Here is an 18,942-nt window from a genome sequence, read left to right on the forward strand (position 1 = left end):
TATTAGAAGAAATTGGAATTCTGGCTAATGTTGGCCGATAAGTTTATCAGCTAGCTGGCTAACATTAGCTTGATTCATCATAAAAGAAAATCACAGCAACAATCCACTGAAGCTCTTTTTTATTGTAAAGATCCTACAATAAAAGTGTTTTGTTACCCCGATTTGTTTGTGACCTCTGACCTTGAAGTTTAGGGTCTCTCCCCGTCCAAAGTAAGTGCCCAGAGGCTGAGTGTCAAAACTTGCTTCTAGAAGGGCTGCACTTAATGCTTCAGTGCGTCACCGCAGACCACTCTGAAACCCTACACTGTAATCTGACGTGCACTTCTCTGGAAATTCGCTGCAGTTCTTGAATTTATTAGTGACAGAATAAAAATCACCGCCTTGAAATGAGCAATGATAATCATAGCATCAATTTAAGGATTGTGCACAGGTACAATGCACAATCTGTACTTTTTCTGAATATTCTAAATATTCTTAATTATTTAAACATCTTCCAGTACCCTGCTCTGTCTGCACACTACAACCTGGGTTTCCCATTTTTATCTGTACTCTGTTTTCGTAACTATTGTCCATGATGTCTTTTTTTTTTTTGCTGTTTCTGTTCTGTGTCCTGTTCTGTTTGTACATGTGCTTTTTTTCTGCTGTTACAACCAAATTTCCCCTGGTGGGACAATTAAAGGATTATTCTATTCTTCTAGGACTCACAGGTGGCAGCAAATTCCTGGAAGGAGGGTGATGAAGGTATCAGAATATACAAAGTGGAAAAACTTGGAGGAAAAATATCTTCTAAAGACCAGACCACAACATAGAGCAAAGATTTTATTTTGTTTGTATCGTGGTTGGCTCGAGATATAAAACAACAGGACATGACCACAAGACGAGTAACGCCACGCACGAGCAAGAACGCTGCCAATGGCGCCGGACATTTAGATATGTTACATCATCGGCTCTGCAAAGAGTCAATGCAGAAGTCTGAACCAGGACTTAGATTTCACCCTGAGGTTTGGGTGAACACATTTAGAGTCCTTCACATGTGTGACAAAACACACGGAGAGGTGACAAAGCCTTTAAACACACACACATACACACACAGAGTCTGAGGTGAGAGGACACAGCAGTGTGTGTGTGTGTGTCAGTGTCACTGTGGGTGTACTTGTGTGTTTTCTCTTATAAATGTGTGTCTCAGAGCTCACACACTATGGAAGTGTGTATCACCTGTATTTGTGTGTGTGTGCATGTGTGTGGCTGAGGTCCAAGGCCTGTCTAACGAGCCAACATGGACTTGGTCCTGGCCCCCCTCCCCCCCTCCGTCCTCCCCCCTGACCTCTTCTGAGGTCACTGGCTCCCACCACTGCGACCCGACCAATTGCAGCCAGGCGTTGTGACGGACAGCCGCCGACTCCAAGGACACCGAGGGCGGAGGGATTAGACGGTGAGGACGAGCGCCGGGTTAATAAAGGATTGTGATGCTGGCAGTTGTGAGCGCCTGATTGGATGTGGGTTGTTTTTTTTTTAATGTGGCATTGGATGAAAAATAAATTAAGGAATCACGGCTGCTGTTTTAAAATCAGAAAAAAAAACAAAAAACGTATTTTTCCGAGGGCATGAATTTATTGACATGCACTGAATCACATTTTTGGGTCAGTGTTTCCCAGCTGTAAGTTTTCATGGATAAGAATAAAAGAAAAGGAGCGTTACCGGACCTCTTTAGGTCTTAAAGAGCTGCAGACGCCGCGAACCGAAGCCTGTGATCAGCCGCCAGTTCGCACTCGTACTGCAGCATGTAAATGTTATTTTGCTGTTGCTGGTGTTGATTAAACGATTCACACGGCGGCGTCTCGTGCCGGAAGCGAGAGGTGAGAAAGAAGTGAGACGCCAAAAAAACAGAAGAAGCAGGAAAGAAACAAAAGAAATCCGACTGATGCCAGCAACAGCTGCACAGAGAGCACAGCTGGATTGCATCAACATGTGCGAGAGGTTCATACATGCAAACATTTTATGTGATCTTAACCTTACCTCCCTGCAGGCTAATTTGCATAAAAATCGCCTCACAAAAAGTTTCACGTTATTCTTTTTAAAGCTTCTTTTTCTGCTGAACGTTCAGCTATCAGTTCTTAAACGTCGGTGTCCTTAAACGCACCACTACATGGGGTTTTCATTTGCCACTTTCACAATTTACTTTCTGAATAAAAATGTAAGATATTCTTTACTTAAGCAGAATCTGTAAAAACAGTAGAGAACTGACCATCTCATTTCTGCCATAAATTCTTTTTAATATGTGGTGAATGTTGTATTTTAAGGGACCTAACAGACATCTAACAAACCAAATTCCACCAAAAACAATTTTTTTCCAATCTGAAAACATAACAAGCTCCAAGTCTAGAAATACATACATCTATTTCTGGTTTTGAGGGACACAAACCCCAGTCTCCAGGGTGAAAGTCACATCTTTGATCCTTCCTCCACAGCAACATTTACGTCTTTAAGACTTTTTTTGCTCAAAAATTCTTCCACTGCAGGACAAGTTGTGCTTTAGAGATGCAAAGCATCACAATAATACGATGGGTCAGTTGCAAGGATTCTTGGTTGTCGAGCGAGATTAATATGAAATTTAAACAATATCAGATACATCGTTAAGAAAATTATGCTAGTTTTGTTTATTTAGAGGTAATTAGTCCATCGTTGTTAGCCACAGCTTTCTGGCACAGCGTCGTCCATGTTGGCTAGCTCACCTTTATCAAACAGTCGCCATGTTTCACAGCTCGCTGAGCTCAGCGCAGCGTTTTAGCTGTAACTACTGTCCTCTGGCAGCATGTCTGAGCAGTGCACAATAATACAAGCACTAAATGTAGCATCCATCTATAACTTTAACCCTGTGAGGACTAATCCATCAGTGCTAGGTCTAACCCATTTTAGAAAGATGTGTCCCGTAGAAGTTTTTTTTCTCCCTTTACAAAAACAGAAAGATTGGTATTTTAACACCATAATCCCACCCAAGCCTCATTCGTACATTACCACATGATTTCCACACGAAAGGACCGAGACAAGTGGGCCGAGTTTAATATCCTGCATACACAAACAATTACAACAACAACTCAAACTTTTGCTGAAGGCGGAGAGATGCAGATTTCTGGGGAAAAAACGGGACTGAAGTTAGATTGACTCTCAAAAAATCAGCCTAACTGATGGCTGCTATTGATGAATGAGAAGTAAGACATTCACAGTGAGAAGCAAATAAACCAAAAGTGTATTTAATCCTGTTTGCTGGATAGGAGTAACCCTGACCTGCAGTTTGCACTCCGCTGCGTTCACTTGCAGCAACTAGAGATAATCAAACAACTGATTCCCTCCATTTATACTCGGCAACAGCCAGCTTTACGCCGACCGTGCAATTAGACGTCAAAGAAACGATTCGCGATCGCAAGCAGGAGGCTAAACCAATGTCCAATCATAAACGCCAGACTCCTCACTGTGCGATCACTCCTGATGTTCATGAGCATCACAAACTGAGCCAGAAACTTGAACCAGACACAGCAGCAGAAAGAAAATCAGAACAGTTCCTACCTGTCGATGATGACGGGGTCAGAGGGCGTCTCATTGCGATTTCCACAGCTCTTCTTGTCACAACACCGGCTGTGAAAGGAAAGGACACACTGAGTTAACACGACTTGAAAAAGCAACAGATTTAAACATTACCCAAAACAGGTGCAGGTCAATGAGCCTCTCTAACCTTTAAAAATGTGTAAAACCATCAGTGATCTTCACATTCACAGCTCGCTGAGCTCAGCTCACCAGTAGTGTTAAAAAAATGCAAATTCAGTTTCAGGTTTTTCACAAATTGCTGAACATGAGTCACAAAAGAGAGAACAGGGAAATAAAATAATTCAAACCATATTCAAGAATGAAGCTTAATTGCAGGGGATGTTGAGAAAATAAGTTGTCTTTAAATTAACTAAAGTGACTTCTAACTTTATCTGTAGTTTCAACCAAATTTGTGAAAAAATATAGATTTTTAAAAAAAATATATATATTATTAGTTAATAATCTGCTTCTAAAATAAATCCACCCAGCTATCCGGAAAAAACTTTTATTTTGAAAAGCAAGTTGGTGTCAGATACACACACACACAGACAGACACACAGCTGAGTCCAGCTGGGTGGGGTCCAAGCCAAGGTCACTAACAGTTGGATGATACCCAGCAATGGAAGCACCCCCACCCTCCCCGGTGCCATCGCCCTGACTACCAGCCAGCCAACCGAAGGGCGCCTCGCCAAACAGCCGTCCAGGTAGCCAGAGGGCGAAGCGGCCGGTGTTTCATCCAAGCGGCCGCAGACTCCAAAATTAAACGAGCCAGTAGCCCGTCCAGAGTCTGTGCAGGCATCCGGAGGGAGCGCTGGATTTCTACTTCAGCTCTGCAGGGTGGGGGGCGGGTGGAGCTAAATGAGGCTTTTGGTGTGGTGGGTCAGTGTGGCATGTAGAACAGCAGTCGGCTGAGCCCGGCACATTAATATCCATCAGATGGATGGACGGATGAGACGCCGCTGCAGACGTTTACACACTGAAACTGCAGGAAACTGTCTGAATGACGAAGCGTCCAAATGTCCTGACGGCTGGAGGCCATCAGTGAATGCATCATGAGGTGTGCAGTCAGGTGGGGGATGTAACAAAGTACATCAGTACTGACTGATCTGAATATTGATATCCAATCAAATTTATTTATAATGTGATGCAGATGTTATGGGACGGACAAGATCAAAGAATCAGGCCAAAAACCACCATCAGGTTTAAATATTAAAATAATTCTATAAGAAAAAAGACAAAACAGGGTAAAAATACAATACAGTGACTACGCTTTGGAAAGATTGTGGTTAAATCTGTTCACCCTCACGTGTCACTCCGTCTATATGGCCACAGGGACGACGGCCAGGTTTGCACATGTGCAAAGCCACGCCCCTGGGACGAGGACAGGCTGAATGACATCGTTACGTGGTGAAAGGTTGTAATTGGATATCCCGGCATCCTGACGCTTCACACCGTGTTCGTAACCATGGCACTAAGGGCCGCGCTATGTGACGGCCTGGGGATGAGGACAGGGTGGTGTCGCCATCCCGTCTCTTTAATATTTAAACATTTCACAAAAGCCAAGAGTGTAGCTCTCAAAGCACTGTGTGCTGCTCTTCTGGAGGCTTCCAGAACTTGGCCAATCAGAGCGAGGTGAGTTTTTTTTAGAGAGTCTTAAAGTCTTAAAGTGAGAGGCAAAGCTGCCCTATTAGGGTTAGGGTTAGGAGCGAGAAATGAGAAGAAGGACGCTTCAGTGACCTCTCATGCAGCCTTCAACGGGGTGAAGCTGCTTGGGCTGGAAGCTGATCAGCTGCAAATACAAACTGCAGGAGAGTTGCTGCAGAGCTGATTGGGTTTACAAAACTTTAATGTGCCATTTATAGTATTATTTTTTCAGAGGGATGTGTTGTTGTTTTCATTTGTAGTTGGTATTAATTACTACAAAAGGTGGACAAAGTCGATTTAGGACTCAGAGTTCAAACTAAACCAGCAAAATAAGTTTTTAATAAACAGTCAGTAAATCAACAGAAATAATGAATAACATTTGTGGCGTTCACTCATGTGTCTTTTTTTTGAGGATATTGACTGTGAATATTTTTATTTTTCATGAAAACATGCAGAGGATGTTAAAGTGTTTTTACTGCCCTGAGCAGTGCCTGCAGGCGTTCCTCTCAGGCTTCATGTTCAACCTCTACCAATCAGAGGGGAGGCCGAGCAAGGCCAGTTTATTTGTAGAGCACCTTTCAACAACAAGGCGACACAAAGTGTTTTACATGCAACAACGACTACACAGTATGAATAAATACTTTCATATTTAATTAATTAAAAGAGCCGAGAGGCAGATGGAACCGCGGCACACGTTTAAAAATCAAACTGAAGTATTTCTGAGATCTGAAGACAACAACAAATGTGGAGTCCGATCTTTGAATTTCACAACAGGGATGAATTTACGTGTTCTTACTAACACATTGCATGTTGATAAACATGTAAAAACTTTTTGCTTCCACTTGGGTTGAGGGGCCAATCTTCCTCATACTGTCTTGGAAAGAGTCAGTCATGCTTTTGATTTGGGAAGACAAAACCCCACTGCTCGACGTTTAGCTCAGATGAGATGATGCATCTGAGATGAGAACGTGTTACTCCGGTTTTAGCTTCACCTTGTTGGCTTATTGATTATTTTTAAGAGTAAATGGGTTACCATTTAGCTGACTGATCTTTTGCGCCAAGTCTCTGGAATACTGGAATTATATATTAGAACCGCCCCAAATGTTTCTGCATGTAAATGTTTATTGAAGACTGATTTCTGCTGTCTTTAATTCAAGCCAAACCTCAGCATCTTGTAATTGTTTCAGTTTTCAGGTTTTTTTTCTCTTTTTTCCTGCCTGTGAAGCACTTTGGCTTTGGTTCTTTTAAATGTACTATAGAAATAAACGTGACCTTGACCATTTCATGTAAAAATAAACACAAATCATCTGCTAGAACAGCAAACCCCAACCCCCAGGCCATGGACCAGTACTGGCCCGTGAGTCGTTTGGCTGCGAGAGTTGAGGCTCGGGTGTGAAATTTATGATTTCAGGGTTTTTAGCGTTATTTTTTTAATCATTTTTATCGTTAACTCGGTTTCCCTGGGTCTTTTCCCGTGTGTTATGAATAATATTCCTTTTTTTGGTACTGTTACTGGTTTTATTTTGTTGTATTTATCCGCGACACCTTAAAGGCCAGTCCGCGAAAATATTGTGGAACATAAACCGATCCGTAGCACAAAAAAGGTTGGGGACCGCTGTGTTAGGACATAATGACATGAGGAATGTGAACAATGATGTTTATCGGACAACAGACCATCAAACAGACCATTCCTGTCATTATCAGCAACAGAAGCTATAAAAATTATGAAAATACAGTTAAACGTCTAAAATAATTCTCCTTCAGATCTTTGCATTTTTCAAAGCCGTCCAGTGGACCAAATTGGAGTGTTGTGCAGGCCAATTCTGGGCCCCGGGCCTTATTTTTGAGATCCCTGTTGTAATCACTCAGTTTATGTTTGCATAACTTATATTCCAGTGGACTGAAACTTTAACATAAGCTTCACATTCAGTACAAAAACATTTAAATGCTGCACTTTTTGTTACATTTAAGCTCAGCGTACTTTTAAGCTGCAGCTCGGTATCACTCCCAGTTTCTCCGCCTCAGAGGACATTTTTCAGTCAACAATGAGACAGAAACGTTCAGATATTTGTCAAAATTAATTTACAATGGCGAGCTCGAGCTTTCTGAAATGCAAATATAAAAAAATCTGACACAAGCGATCCATCTATCATTAAAATAACAACACGATCCCGACACAAGATCTAATTTTCTTCCTTCTGACAAGCTGCTCTGCACAATGCTTTTCTCTTATCGCTGCGAGGGTCATTAACATATCTTCCGGTAATTCTTAAAAATTAATCATATTGCATATGACCCGTGACGTCCTGCGTTCGCCCCATGCTGTCCTGAATCAAATTGCCATTTGACAAACAAGCGTCAAATCGAGGCTGCGAATGCCAAATGAGTCGCTTTATGAATCATTTATCACACCGTTTGATCTCTAAGTACAGAAAAATCATAAACCGAGTGCCGTGTTTGTGTCTCTGTATGGACGTGTGACTGTTGCCATAGAACGCGCCACAATAATTTATTCCCCCAGCTACTTGGAGCCATTAGTGAAAGTTCCAGGAGACCAATTAGCATTGGAAACCCACTGGTGCTGCTGTGGTGACAACCTCCTCCAAACTGCCAAAGAAGTGTTATAAACAAACTGGACCCCAGGAGCACTGCCGGGGCCCCTCCAGGGACCTGGGGCCCCTTTCCAAAGACGAAAACAAACCTTGGCTGAGCGTCCACAATATCGCCCTAATGACGTTTCCCCCCGGGCCGCAAACAGGCTAACACCACGGCCGGCTAATGACTGCGAGGAACAACACACACAGACCTGAGAGGGGATGAGTGTGTGTGTGTGTGGCTAAAATAAAACAAACAGTGTGTGTGGTGTTGCTGCTGTCACTCATTTGGCGGCGAGAGCTCGTCCCTGCTGCAGAGAGAGACTGGTCGTACACGTACACACACACACACTCTCTCTCTCAGGTCACCAAAAACATTGGAGCCACAGGAGCCAGTTTGGCCGGCGAGCCTCAGACAGGCCACACAAGCATCATTACCGCTGGCTGCTCCTCCTCGCCACTTCAGACGTCACCACAAGTGGAATCTACTTAAGCCACAAAGAGAAGGTTTGTCCAGGCATGTTGGTGCTGCTATCTCTCTCTCTCACACACACACACAGAAAGAAAATAAACAGCGATTCCCACTGCGTCACTAGGATCACAGCATCCAGATAACACAGAGTGGGACGGGCTGGGGATGCAGGGCTCGCTTTCAAAGGGCAAGTGTTGTAATTACCCAAAGGCTTGGAAAACCACAGCAGCCGCCAGGCCCGCTGATTCGCTCCAGCCCGGCCTGGACGCCACCTTCCTCTGTGAGCGCGGCAGCAGGTTTTCCTCAGCATCGCCCGAAGCCTGGCAGCCAACGAGGCGAGGCAAGCCGAGGCGAGGCGAGCGGCCCGGAGCTGGCGAGCCTCTGGGAGCCTGCTGGCAATGCCGCAGTGCCAACCTGGCTGCCGCCGCTGCAGCGCCTGCTTCTCACTGCTTCTCGCTGCTTTGTGATGGCAGAGATCAGTTTAAGAAGGGCTAATGTGAATCGGTAATATGATGGCGAGGTCAGAGCTCAAACACACAGTGAAGGAACCTGACAGTGTCCCAGAGCGGCTTCCAGAAAAAAAGATACCACCAAACCCAGTTCCAACTCAGTAACTGAATAAAAATCCAGAATTTAATCTGCGATAATCCAGGAACAAACCAAATCACACCACAGATAATCCAGAAATGTGTTTCACAAACACTCAGATGGAAATCTGCACCACTGCAAACCCAAAAGCTCAAAACTTTTGAGAGTTTGTGATGTTTTCTCTGTAACTAGTAACTTAAACTGTTCAGACTGAGGGTCCCTCATTTTAACATTTACATGTACTTTCTTCAAATTAGTGCATCCGCTGCACATGTGCTGTATTTTGCACTGATGCTGTAGCATCCTGGCTGGATGTTCTCCAGGTTTACAGGATGAAGGGACTAAAACATTCAGTTACTTAGGCTGGGATTTGTTTTCATGCTTGAATAACAAAGCTGTGACGCCATTAGTGTAGCGCGTAACTGGACAGAGTGATGCTCTGTCACTGTCACTATCTCAGTGACAATTTCTGAGTTCGGTGGTTCTTGTATGATTAAAGTGCATGAAAAAGGTTTTTTTCTACATGACTGTTAAATGTATATAAAATATAAATCTGTTAGTAACCAAAAACTCAAGCAGTGAGAGCATAATGTTTCTTTTTCAGAGTTTTAGGCAGGTTTAAAACCTAAACATAGGCTCAAATCAGATCTAATACCAGTTTCATCAACATACTGACCAACATGAGAAGGATATCAGCAAAAAGTAGGATGATGAGGCCTAGAATTCACTACCAAGGGCATTCATTTCTTTCATTTTTGCTGCATTCTTCAAGATTTATGAGGGGGGGGGGGGAAAGAATGACTAGATATCAGACTTTTAAGGTCTAAAACAAGCTCAGTTTAATGTAAATACTGACTATTTCATGTCTTTTCAGGTTTTCAGGTTTTCCTAGAAAACCTAACTACTTTAAGACCCGAAGAAACCCAGAGAATGTCTCTATTTAAAAAAAACATTAGAGGGTAACATCCTGCAGCAGGTGCTACACCCAAAGGTGCAGCATCCAGGTAGACAAACCAATGGGGACGCCCATAAAGACGACCTCACCTGGGGCCATGGAGGCAGAGAAACACGGAGCGCGTGTTAGAAACAGCGAGGCAGTCTCTGATGCCTCACTCATTAGTGAATGGAAACACAACATCCATCAGGGGGAAAGCTGGTTAATAATCGCACTCAATCACATAATGACTGAAGCTCAGAGACGCCGACAGCCAGCCGTCGTTATGGAAATGAAGCTCGTATCGACGGAATCTCGCAGGGGGAAGTGAGCTCGATAAAAAGTGAGAGCAAAAGGGAAGTTCACAGATACTCAAGTCTGGCTGAAAAAGCGGGAGAGATAAACGGCAGAGCAGGAGGCGGATGCAAGGTCGAAAATGTCAGACCTGTTCTTGTTTTAACTGCTTCAAGTTCAACTGAATGGTACAAACTGAGTTTTCTGCTCACTGTGTAAACCAATCCAACAAACATTTAAACCTGTTTATTCCATTTTTAACTTTTTAATAACATCTTAACAGTTTGAAAATCAGTCTACTAAACATTTAAACAAGTTCCACTCTGAGCTGTTGCTGGTTTTGCCCAGTTTACTCTAAAGATGACCCAGATTACTCTAAAGATGACCCAGATTACTATACACACTCTATCAGGTTAACATTGTCAATTTTATTTTCAGATTTGCACCAACTCACCACACATGTGTACACTTTACATTAAGGTTTACACCATTTTTTACCTATTTTTTAAACATCTTAACAGTGTGCACCCAATTTAACCCAATTTACCACATATTTAAACTGATTTTAAAGTTATCAGTTTCTCAAACCACTTCTAGATAAACTTTTTGCACATTTGGCTCTTTTTATTTTATAGATAACTCAGTTTAATGTCCACCTCCAAAACTGCACACCTAGGTAGCTAGGCCCGTCTTTTCCAGATTTACACCAACTATTTTACTCCAAATATGCACCAATTTATTCAAATGTTATGATGGCTAAAATTTTATGCAAACATGAACTGAGTGATTACTTAATTTAAAAATTTTGAAAAAAACTGTTCAGGTTCATACAAAGTTGTTACTATGTAAACTGACTCGCTGTACATTTGGTCCAGTTTACTGAGCAGATTACAACGTTACTGGACTATTACTGTATACTGCAGCAAACTCATAATCTCAGTCACCAAGGTCTGTAGCCTGATTGGTGACACCCTGGCAACCAAGTGATAGGAAAAATGTGCATTCCCGGCTGGCAAGTGGTGACTGGAGGTTGCTGGCAGTCAGTCGCTAAGAGGGTCCTGCACCAAAAACCTCGCTTTGGTTGCCAGCAGAAAGCTGCAGTCATCCATAGTTTGCATGGAAGACACAAACTTCTCTGCAGACATTCACAAAATACTCACCAAGCTGGTGAAGCTGTGAAAAGTGGAAACAGAAAGAGTTTCCCTTCAAGGTTTTTTCCCTAAAGATGTAACAATCATTAACCCCAGCAACCGCTCTCCAGCCATTTAGGCAAGTTTTACCTATCAGTGACTGGTCTCCAGGTCCTTGGCACTAAGGCCTAAGTCAGTTAATACAGCCAGATTTATACAAAATTATACACTGACAATCCAGTTAACTCCAAATATACTGCATGTACTAATTCAATAAAACAATGAATCCAATCTATTCCCTTTATTGTTTTAATGTAAACCAGCTTGTGGAACACATTTGGCTCAGTTTATCCCAGATGAGCCAGTTTATTGTAGTGCACCTAAACCAGTTAACTCTACAAACAGACTAGTTAACATGTAAACTAATTTCTTCATTCATTCACCAATTCACTGCCCCTAAAAAGTTATAAAAGGATATAATGTCCACATTAACCAGTTTATTCACACTGGGAAACAAACAGATGAGCGATAAATAAATATAAACCATCAAAAATGATGTTTTTTTTCCTACATATGGAGAAACAGGCTGCTGGAGCTCCAACTGACACTTCAGATTCAGTTGTATTTATATATTTGTGTGTTTGTGTGTCCTATTTTCACCTTGCTACACACACACACTATGGTTGTTCTTCACTCCTTCACTCCTCGGTCTGAACCAGTAAAACCATTAACTCACAGACGACAGCAGAGACACGCAGGGCAGGAAACGTGTTGATTGGTGTGATGAACAACAACCCAACAGCTGCTCTTTTTTCCTCTCACAAAAACACACACAGAGCGTTCAGGCCAACAAATGTACACACACACTTTATCAATACAACCTCGAATAACGAAAAGCCGTACAGGAGTACCTTTAAAGTTACAAAATACCTCAAAAAGGGAAGAAATGAAAATATATTCAGGCACAAAGCTGCCACTAGAATGAAAGCAGAAACTAGAAAACACAACGGAAACCAAATCCATACACAAAATTTAAGATTTACAATTCAGGTACAGATTAAAATGTGAAGATAATTAAGAATTCAAATAAAAATGTAAAAGTGAAACTAAATTCTGATGTAAAACCATCATCAAATCTACATCTTGTAAAACATTTTTAAATGCCCTCACTGTGTAAAAGTAACATGAATTTCACAACGTCCAAGAAAACGACACCCAAACAAATACAAATTTTATTATAGACCTGTATTATATACAGGGCTCACACAGGAGCTTGAAATCATTGAAAATGGTTGAATTTTAATGCTGTTTTTCGAGGTTAGACAGGTGATTGGATTTTGGGCATAGTGCATTTTTATCTAACAGAGGTTTATTTATTAGATGGAGAAACAAATTAAGTCAGAAAGCTTCTGTGCCACCTCCGCCAGTCTGTTTCAGTGGGTGACGCCCCCCCATGGACAGTGGGACTCAGAGGTGAGTGCACAGACATGTACAAATACATATTATCAATAACACAAGCAACTCTCCTGCAACTCAAACATTAGCCTAGCACAACTAGCCAACTTACAGCTAACCGAGTAACGGTCACACAATAAGAAAGTTGTCACCGACCAAAGACAAACATCTGATCATTAGGCCATGTTTTCATGCGCTTTGCAATCTGCAGCATTTCTCAAGTGTTAAATTCGTTTTTTTTGTTTTTGTTTTGATGCCTGACACTGAACCGACTAAGCTCATTTTGAAAAACAGCTCAACTTTTGTGAATCACCTGTAAAATTAACAACACTATTTCGGGATTGTGTTCAAATCTTGCCGCATTTTTTTAAAACCAGGCCCTAAGGCTGCATGTTTAAATAAAGGCAGATAAATAATGTGTTCTAAATGTAAATAACAATACATCATTTTTAATGACAGATTCACATTGAGAGACAAATTTTCTAATATTTTTAGTAACGAATTTATTTATAGAATTTTAAGCGAAGATGAAATTGCCAGAAAACTGCTTGGACCCTGGAAAAGGTGTCTGGACATTTTTATAGCAAAATTAGTCTTTTCTGATTAACTTAATGAACTGACTAACGTGTTCACAAAATCTGAAGATGATATTTGTCCTAGAAGAAGCACATACACCGCTCAAACTCTGGGCTTGGAGAGGCCTCCAAAAGATTAACGCTTAACATTCCCAAAGTTGAGTGTTTTCATTTCCCCTGAAGAATTTAATCTAACATATAACAAAAAATGAATACATCATTCCATAGAAATTATACCCAAAACTAATCGACAATAATAATGACTTCCAGCTTTTTATTTTCCTTCTTGGACTCTTTTAGAGCAGCTTTGCATGATTCACATTTCAAAAATAATCCTTATTTATATTCTACTGTACTCTCTTTACACCCCCACCCTCTCTGAAACAAGCCTTTTCTGCTCCCGTCTCATTAAGCCTGCTTATTTGTGATTGGCCAGCTTCTATCAGTTTCTTTGTTTTTGGACGCACCTACAAAATTCTGTTATTCAGTTGTTTAAATTTGATCAGTTATTTACATTTTAAACACCTTCTTCTCTCAGAGACAAAAACTCTTCTTCACATCTAAACTTCTCCATTATCCAATCATCTTTTGGTTTAAATATCACAATCTAACAACCACGCACTTCCTCTGCAAGCATAATTAACACTCCACACACACACACACTGCAGGGAGATAATTACACTGCACTGTTATTAAACCATGCTTCAGCCTGAACAAAAACACAAATTAAAAAGTCACAGGTTTGACAGAAACTGCCGCCTGCTCTCCTGCCAAAGTGCCGCTGAGCCAAGCGCTGAATCGGTGAACAGACAGCACATCTGTTTTTTTATCTTACCTGCACATGATCTCGTGGGTGAGGAGGACGCGACACATCTCCGGGTTCTTGTCCTGTCCTTCATACAGGATGGGCTGATGGGACAGAAGCAAACAGCTGATTACGACAGAGAACTCATCTCCTTAAAACTCATCACATGAAATCGTACGGCCTACAATCTCATTTATTTTTCCTCCCACAGAGTACAAATCTGCAAATGGGTAAACAACTGTTAAACAAAACAAGACAAATCAGCTCATTGTGATTGATGCATTTTAGCTGAATATGTTAAACGAGTTAAACTAGTTAAAAGAACCAAACTCTGTCAAAATATATCTGCTTATGAGGTAACCAGTTTTCACATTCAAAAGTTAAAACTGGGCTTAAGGAGATTTAACCGCAGCATCATCCAGACTCTGAACTGAATAAAACCAGCTGGGAACCAGTTTTAGCAACTGGGGATCAGACCTTGAAGGACCCCACTGGGTGGTGGTCAGAGGTGAACTGGGCACCCTACCCTGGAGCCTACTGTGGGAGAGTTCAAGTACCTCAGAGTCTTATTCACGAGCGAGGGAAGGCGGGAGATTGTCACAGCATCTGCAGTGATGGGAACGAATTACTGGGCCTTTGTGGTAAATGATAAATGAACTAGTTCTAATAAAGCACTTCTCGACTCTATTGGAGAACTCAAAGTACTATAAACAACACGTCGCATTCACACAAGCACTTTCTACTTAAAATTCACATACAGTCACACTCCAATGGACGCATCAGAGAGCAACGTTGGGTAGTATCTTGCCCAAAGGTATTTGGCATGCAGACTGGAGCAGCCAGGGATCGAATCACCAGCTCTGCCTCCTGAGACCTGTGGTGAAGAGAGAGCTGGTCGAACTAGTCGAACTACCTCTAAGGCTAGAAGCAGTGGGCAGGAACCTAAAAGTTAAACTGCAGATATCAGTGGTTGAAATGAGCTTCCTCCGAAGCCTCAGACACCGAGTGAGGAGCTCAGTCATTTGTCAGGGACTCCAAAAAGGAGGCAGTTGAGGTGCTTCAGTATCTACCCAAGACTCCTCTTTGAGACCTCGTCAGTGAGGTGTTTCAGGCATGTCCTACAGGGAGAAGACCTCAGGACATGAAGGAGAGATCACATCTCTCGGCTGGTCTGGGAATGTCTCCATGTTTCTCCAGAAGAGCTGGAGAAGGCGGCCGGGCATCTCTGCTGCCCCCGTGAGCCGAACCGATATAGGTGGCAGCAAATGCAAAAGCAACCCCCCCCCCCCCCCCCCCAACCATTTAAACTAGTTTAGTCTGTATACTAGCATTCATCGCTTTCCTGCCGTACATCCGGTTCAGCTTCAATCTGATCACCTGATATTTAGATGTGTCCAGGTGTTCCTTTTATTTTGTCACCCCCCTCTGCCTATCCACAGTCTGCACCAGTAATAAAGTCAAACATGGCCTCCAACCATTCACACCTCCCACCACCTCCCCTTTTGGTGGTCTCAGCCTCCTCTGGCCTTCCCAGAATTCCCTGCCAGATGGCGGGTGGCGCCCCAGGATGAAGCCCCCCTCCTCATCCTCCACTCTCCCTCCTCCTCGCCCCCGCAGAGCTGTCGTGTCAGAGTCTGGATGACGGATGACCGCTGTGAGTAGGGCTAGGTGTGCGATTGTACTCGTATATGGGTGTTTGTGGGGACCCACGTCCTTATGGGGACGTTTTTGGAAGGAGAGGGCATCAGTGCGGGTTTGAGGGCTCGGGTTTGACTCTGCCTGATTTTCACCGTGATGGGACTCCTTTATTTCAAAGAGGGCCCTCACAGAGACAGAAGCAGAAATGTGTGTGTGGTTTTTGTAATACCCTGGTTGTTGTAAATGAACTCCACTAAAAGCACACGGGTGTGTGTCCTCACCCCTCCTCCTCCTCTTTTCTTTTTTCCTGCGATGACCTACTGCTACCTCATCCACCTTTATAGTCAAAACAGACCTCCACCCTGCACACACACACACACACACACACACACCCTGGGGGACCATACTTTTAGGATAACGACCACTTCTGCATTATTGATCCCGATCCTGGCTCTGTTCCTCTGGATTAAAACGCTCCAGTTTGACCAGGAGGGATGTGGATTGCATCAGGGACACACACACACACACACACACACACACACACACAGAACTGGTGGTCGATATTTATACATCATCATTCCTGATGCATGAGTCCTGTGAGTGCGTGACTGCATGTCCACTTTCATGCTTATTTGCAGGTTAATGTCCCCTTTCTGCGGGGACACACCTCAGACATTTTCAGACGTTCACATGTTTAAAAAGTGAGGACGAGGCCGTTTTGGAAAAAATAATGTTGTTTATTAGAAAGTGAATATTTGGAAAAGGTGAGATGTTTTGGGCAGGACTGAGTATGTTTATTAAAATTTTGTTCTGAGTAAATATTTCACAAAAAAACTTTGAGAACAAAAACAACTGTTTTTCAGATTAAAGTTCAGCAGCCTTCAGAGTGTGTGTGTGTTTGCAGTGACACTAAAAACGCTGTTTACATGTCACTTTAAAGTGTTTCTCATTTGTCATTCAAGCACTGATGCATGTTTTGTAAAGGGAGCATGTCGGAAAGTTACAAATTTGTTTGTCAGCGAACGTTTTAAAACGTGGGGTTTCCAAAGATATAAAAAGCTTAAGGAGAAAATCATGAACCTGGGGTGTGAACGATTTGGAGCACATTAAGACTTGTTTTAGAAGAGGAGGCTGATTTTTACAAAAGGTTAAAAACAGGAAGACGAGGCCTACATTGAGGAAGTCTTCACAACAGTTCGCTTAAGACGACGTGAGAAACGTGTGCTGAACATTTCTTAACCCTTTCGAGGCAGGCGTTGCCGATTTGCAACAGTTAAAAACTAACAACCTGATTACCCCACATACATATTTTATGAGGTTTTTTTTACTCAGGAGTACCACTGCAGGACTTGGTTGTGCATTAGCAACAAAAAGTTTAATTTGAGCCTGAGAGGGTTAAATATGAGTTATTTGAGCTCAGAAATATTTTCCAAAAGGAGCACAAACACCTCCCGCGGGGGTCTCCCGGTGTGTGAGCCCCTCGGCCTTGTTGCATGATGTGACTCACTGTGCAGAAGTTACTGTGCCAGCTGCATCGCTGCACGGTCCAATCTGCATTAATGCAGCTCCTCCTCGCTCTGACAAACCCGTGGACGCGGGGCTCCTAACAGCTCCTCGACGGGGATTTATCGATCCATGGGGACTCCAGCCGACCTGTCTGTCAGGCCTGCCTCTCCACCAATGGGGTGTCGTGTACTGGGAGGTGAAGGTGTGTGTGTGTCATGGAGGAGGTGTCAGGATTATTGTCTCCAGTGTGCCGCCGCTGCGCCACATTAGGGCCTATTGATCGGTTTGGCTGACGCTTTGTCGGGGAGCCGCTTGGTACATCGATCGGTGACATGCCGACAGGGCCGCGGCAGCCGGGAGGGTTGTGATATGACGGGGGATAAATAAGCTGAAGCTGGGAGGAGAAGCGAGCATATTTGGATGTCTTTTAATATTTACAGTGACAAACATCTGAGGTAGAGCGCTCGACGAGAGGAACAGGAGGATCTGGAGGAACGAGGAGGGAGGTCAGCCGGCAGCGCTGACAGGAATGTGGAAACATTTGGAGGTTTTTGTTGGCAGCGAGGTCGTTCACAGGTTCAAATCCCACACGGGGGTTTCTGAGTGAGTGAAAACCGGAAAGATGGGAGGACGTGGAGTCAGCTGAAGCCCGAGCTACATCGAGTGGAAAGGAAAACACATCAGTGCTGCTCGAGTTTAAGAAAGTAAGGAGGAGGCGGAGGAGGACAGGAAAGTTTAGTTTTAACTTTAGGGGAACGCTTTAAGATTACAGTAGGTTTGAACTATGTGCCTGAAACCGGCAGAGAAGTCTTGTTTGTTACGCGTTCGGGGACACTATCAGGCAGACACAACACATGAATAATCCTTAGTACAAATCTATAGGAGATGCCTGCATAGCCAAAGATGGCGTCCTGCCCCCGTCCACAAAAGAACCAAAGAGCAACCGCACCGGAAACAAAAGAGCCAATCATGTTGTTGTGCTGATTGCTCCGATGGTTCTGGATGATTTCCATTAACAGTAACTCAGCGACATATCAGAACAATCGTGTTCCACACTGAAAGAACAGATTTGATTTGATCTTGACAGTCGGCATTCGACTGATCCATGGAACATTCAACGATCCAACGCATTCGTCTGACCTACTCCAGTATTCTTACTCTGACAACTCAACTTTGTTCTTTGCCCACTAATTCTTTTTTCATTTGATGTATGTTTTCACCCTTTTTTTTTTTACCACCTCTGACAATATTATCTGATTTATTTAGTTTGTCTATTTTTGACCGAGATTGGTCATAAAGTTTGGGAAGGACTTGCAAGAAAATGGCACAGTTTAAGGTATTCAGTATTGGAGTCGATCCAGGAATCCCTCAAAGGGTTTTACCTCTATAAGATCTGCATCATAGCTTCAAAAATACAACTCAAACTGTATTTGGGATGAATTTCAAAGCCAGAAATGAGACACCAGTACAAAAATCTACAGATATTAATAACCTTGTGTCACCCTCGGGATTCCCATATTCTTGTCTGCCATTCACCTAGGGACCATTTTTGAACCGAGGACAACACAAGGGTTACCAACCTTCTATAGGTAATATTTAGAAACAGCCAGAAGACAGGCTCTGATTGGTTAAGATGGTTTCCCGAAAAATATCAAACGACTCTGAAAAATTGTATTTTGAGTCGTGTTCACGAGACGTTTCTTCTGCTCACCGTAAACTACCTTG

General features: G+C 42.8%; 1 protein-coding gene across 8 annotated transcripts in view; it reads right to left on the bottom strand.

Moving 5' to 3' along the window:
• Positions 1-18,942, bottom strand: part of LOC113031912 (transcription factor COE3) — a 136,409-nt gene that overhangs the window by 94,401 nt on the left and 23,066 nt on the right. For all 8 annotated transcript variants that reach the window (XM_080305382.1, XM_026184461.2, XM_080305378.1 and 5 more), the window contains 2 exons: positions 14,104-14,177; positions 3,565-3,633 (listed from right to left, as the gene is read on the bottom strand). In XM_080305382.1, the coding sequence (XP_080161508.1) occupies positions 3,565-3,633; positions 14,104-14,177 (143 nt within the window). The remainder of the gene's footprint in view (positions 1-3,564; positions 3,634-14,103; positions 14,178-18,942) is intronic.

The sequence above is a fragment of the Astatotilapia calliptera genome, chromosome 2 (genome assembly GCF_964374335.1).
Source record: "Astatotilapia calliptera chromosome 2, fAstCal68.1, whole genome shotgun sequence".
NCBI classification, from domain to species: Eukaryota; Metazoa; Chordata; class Actinopteri; order Cichliformes; family Cichlidae; genus Astatotilapia; species Astatotilapia calliptera.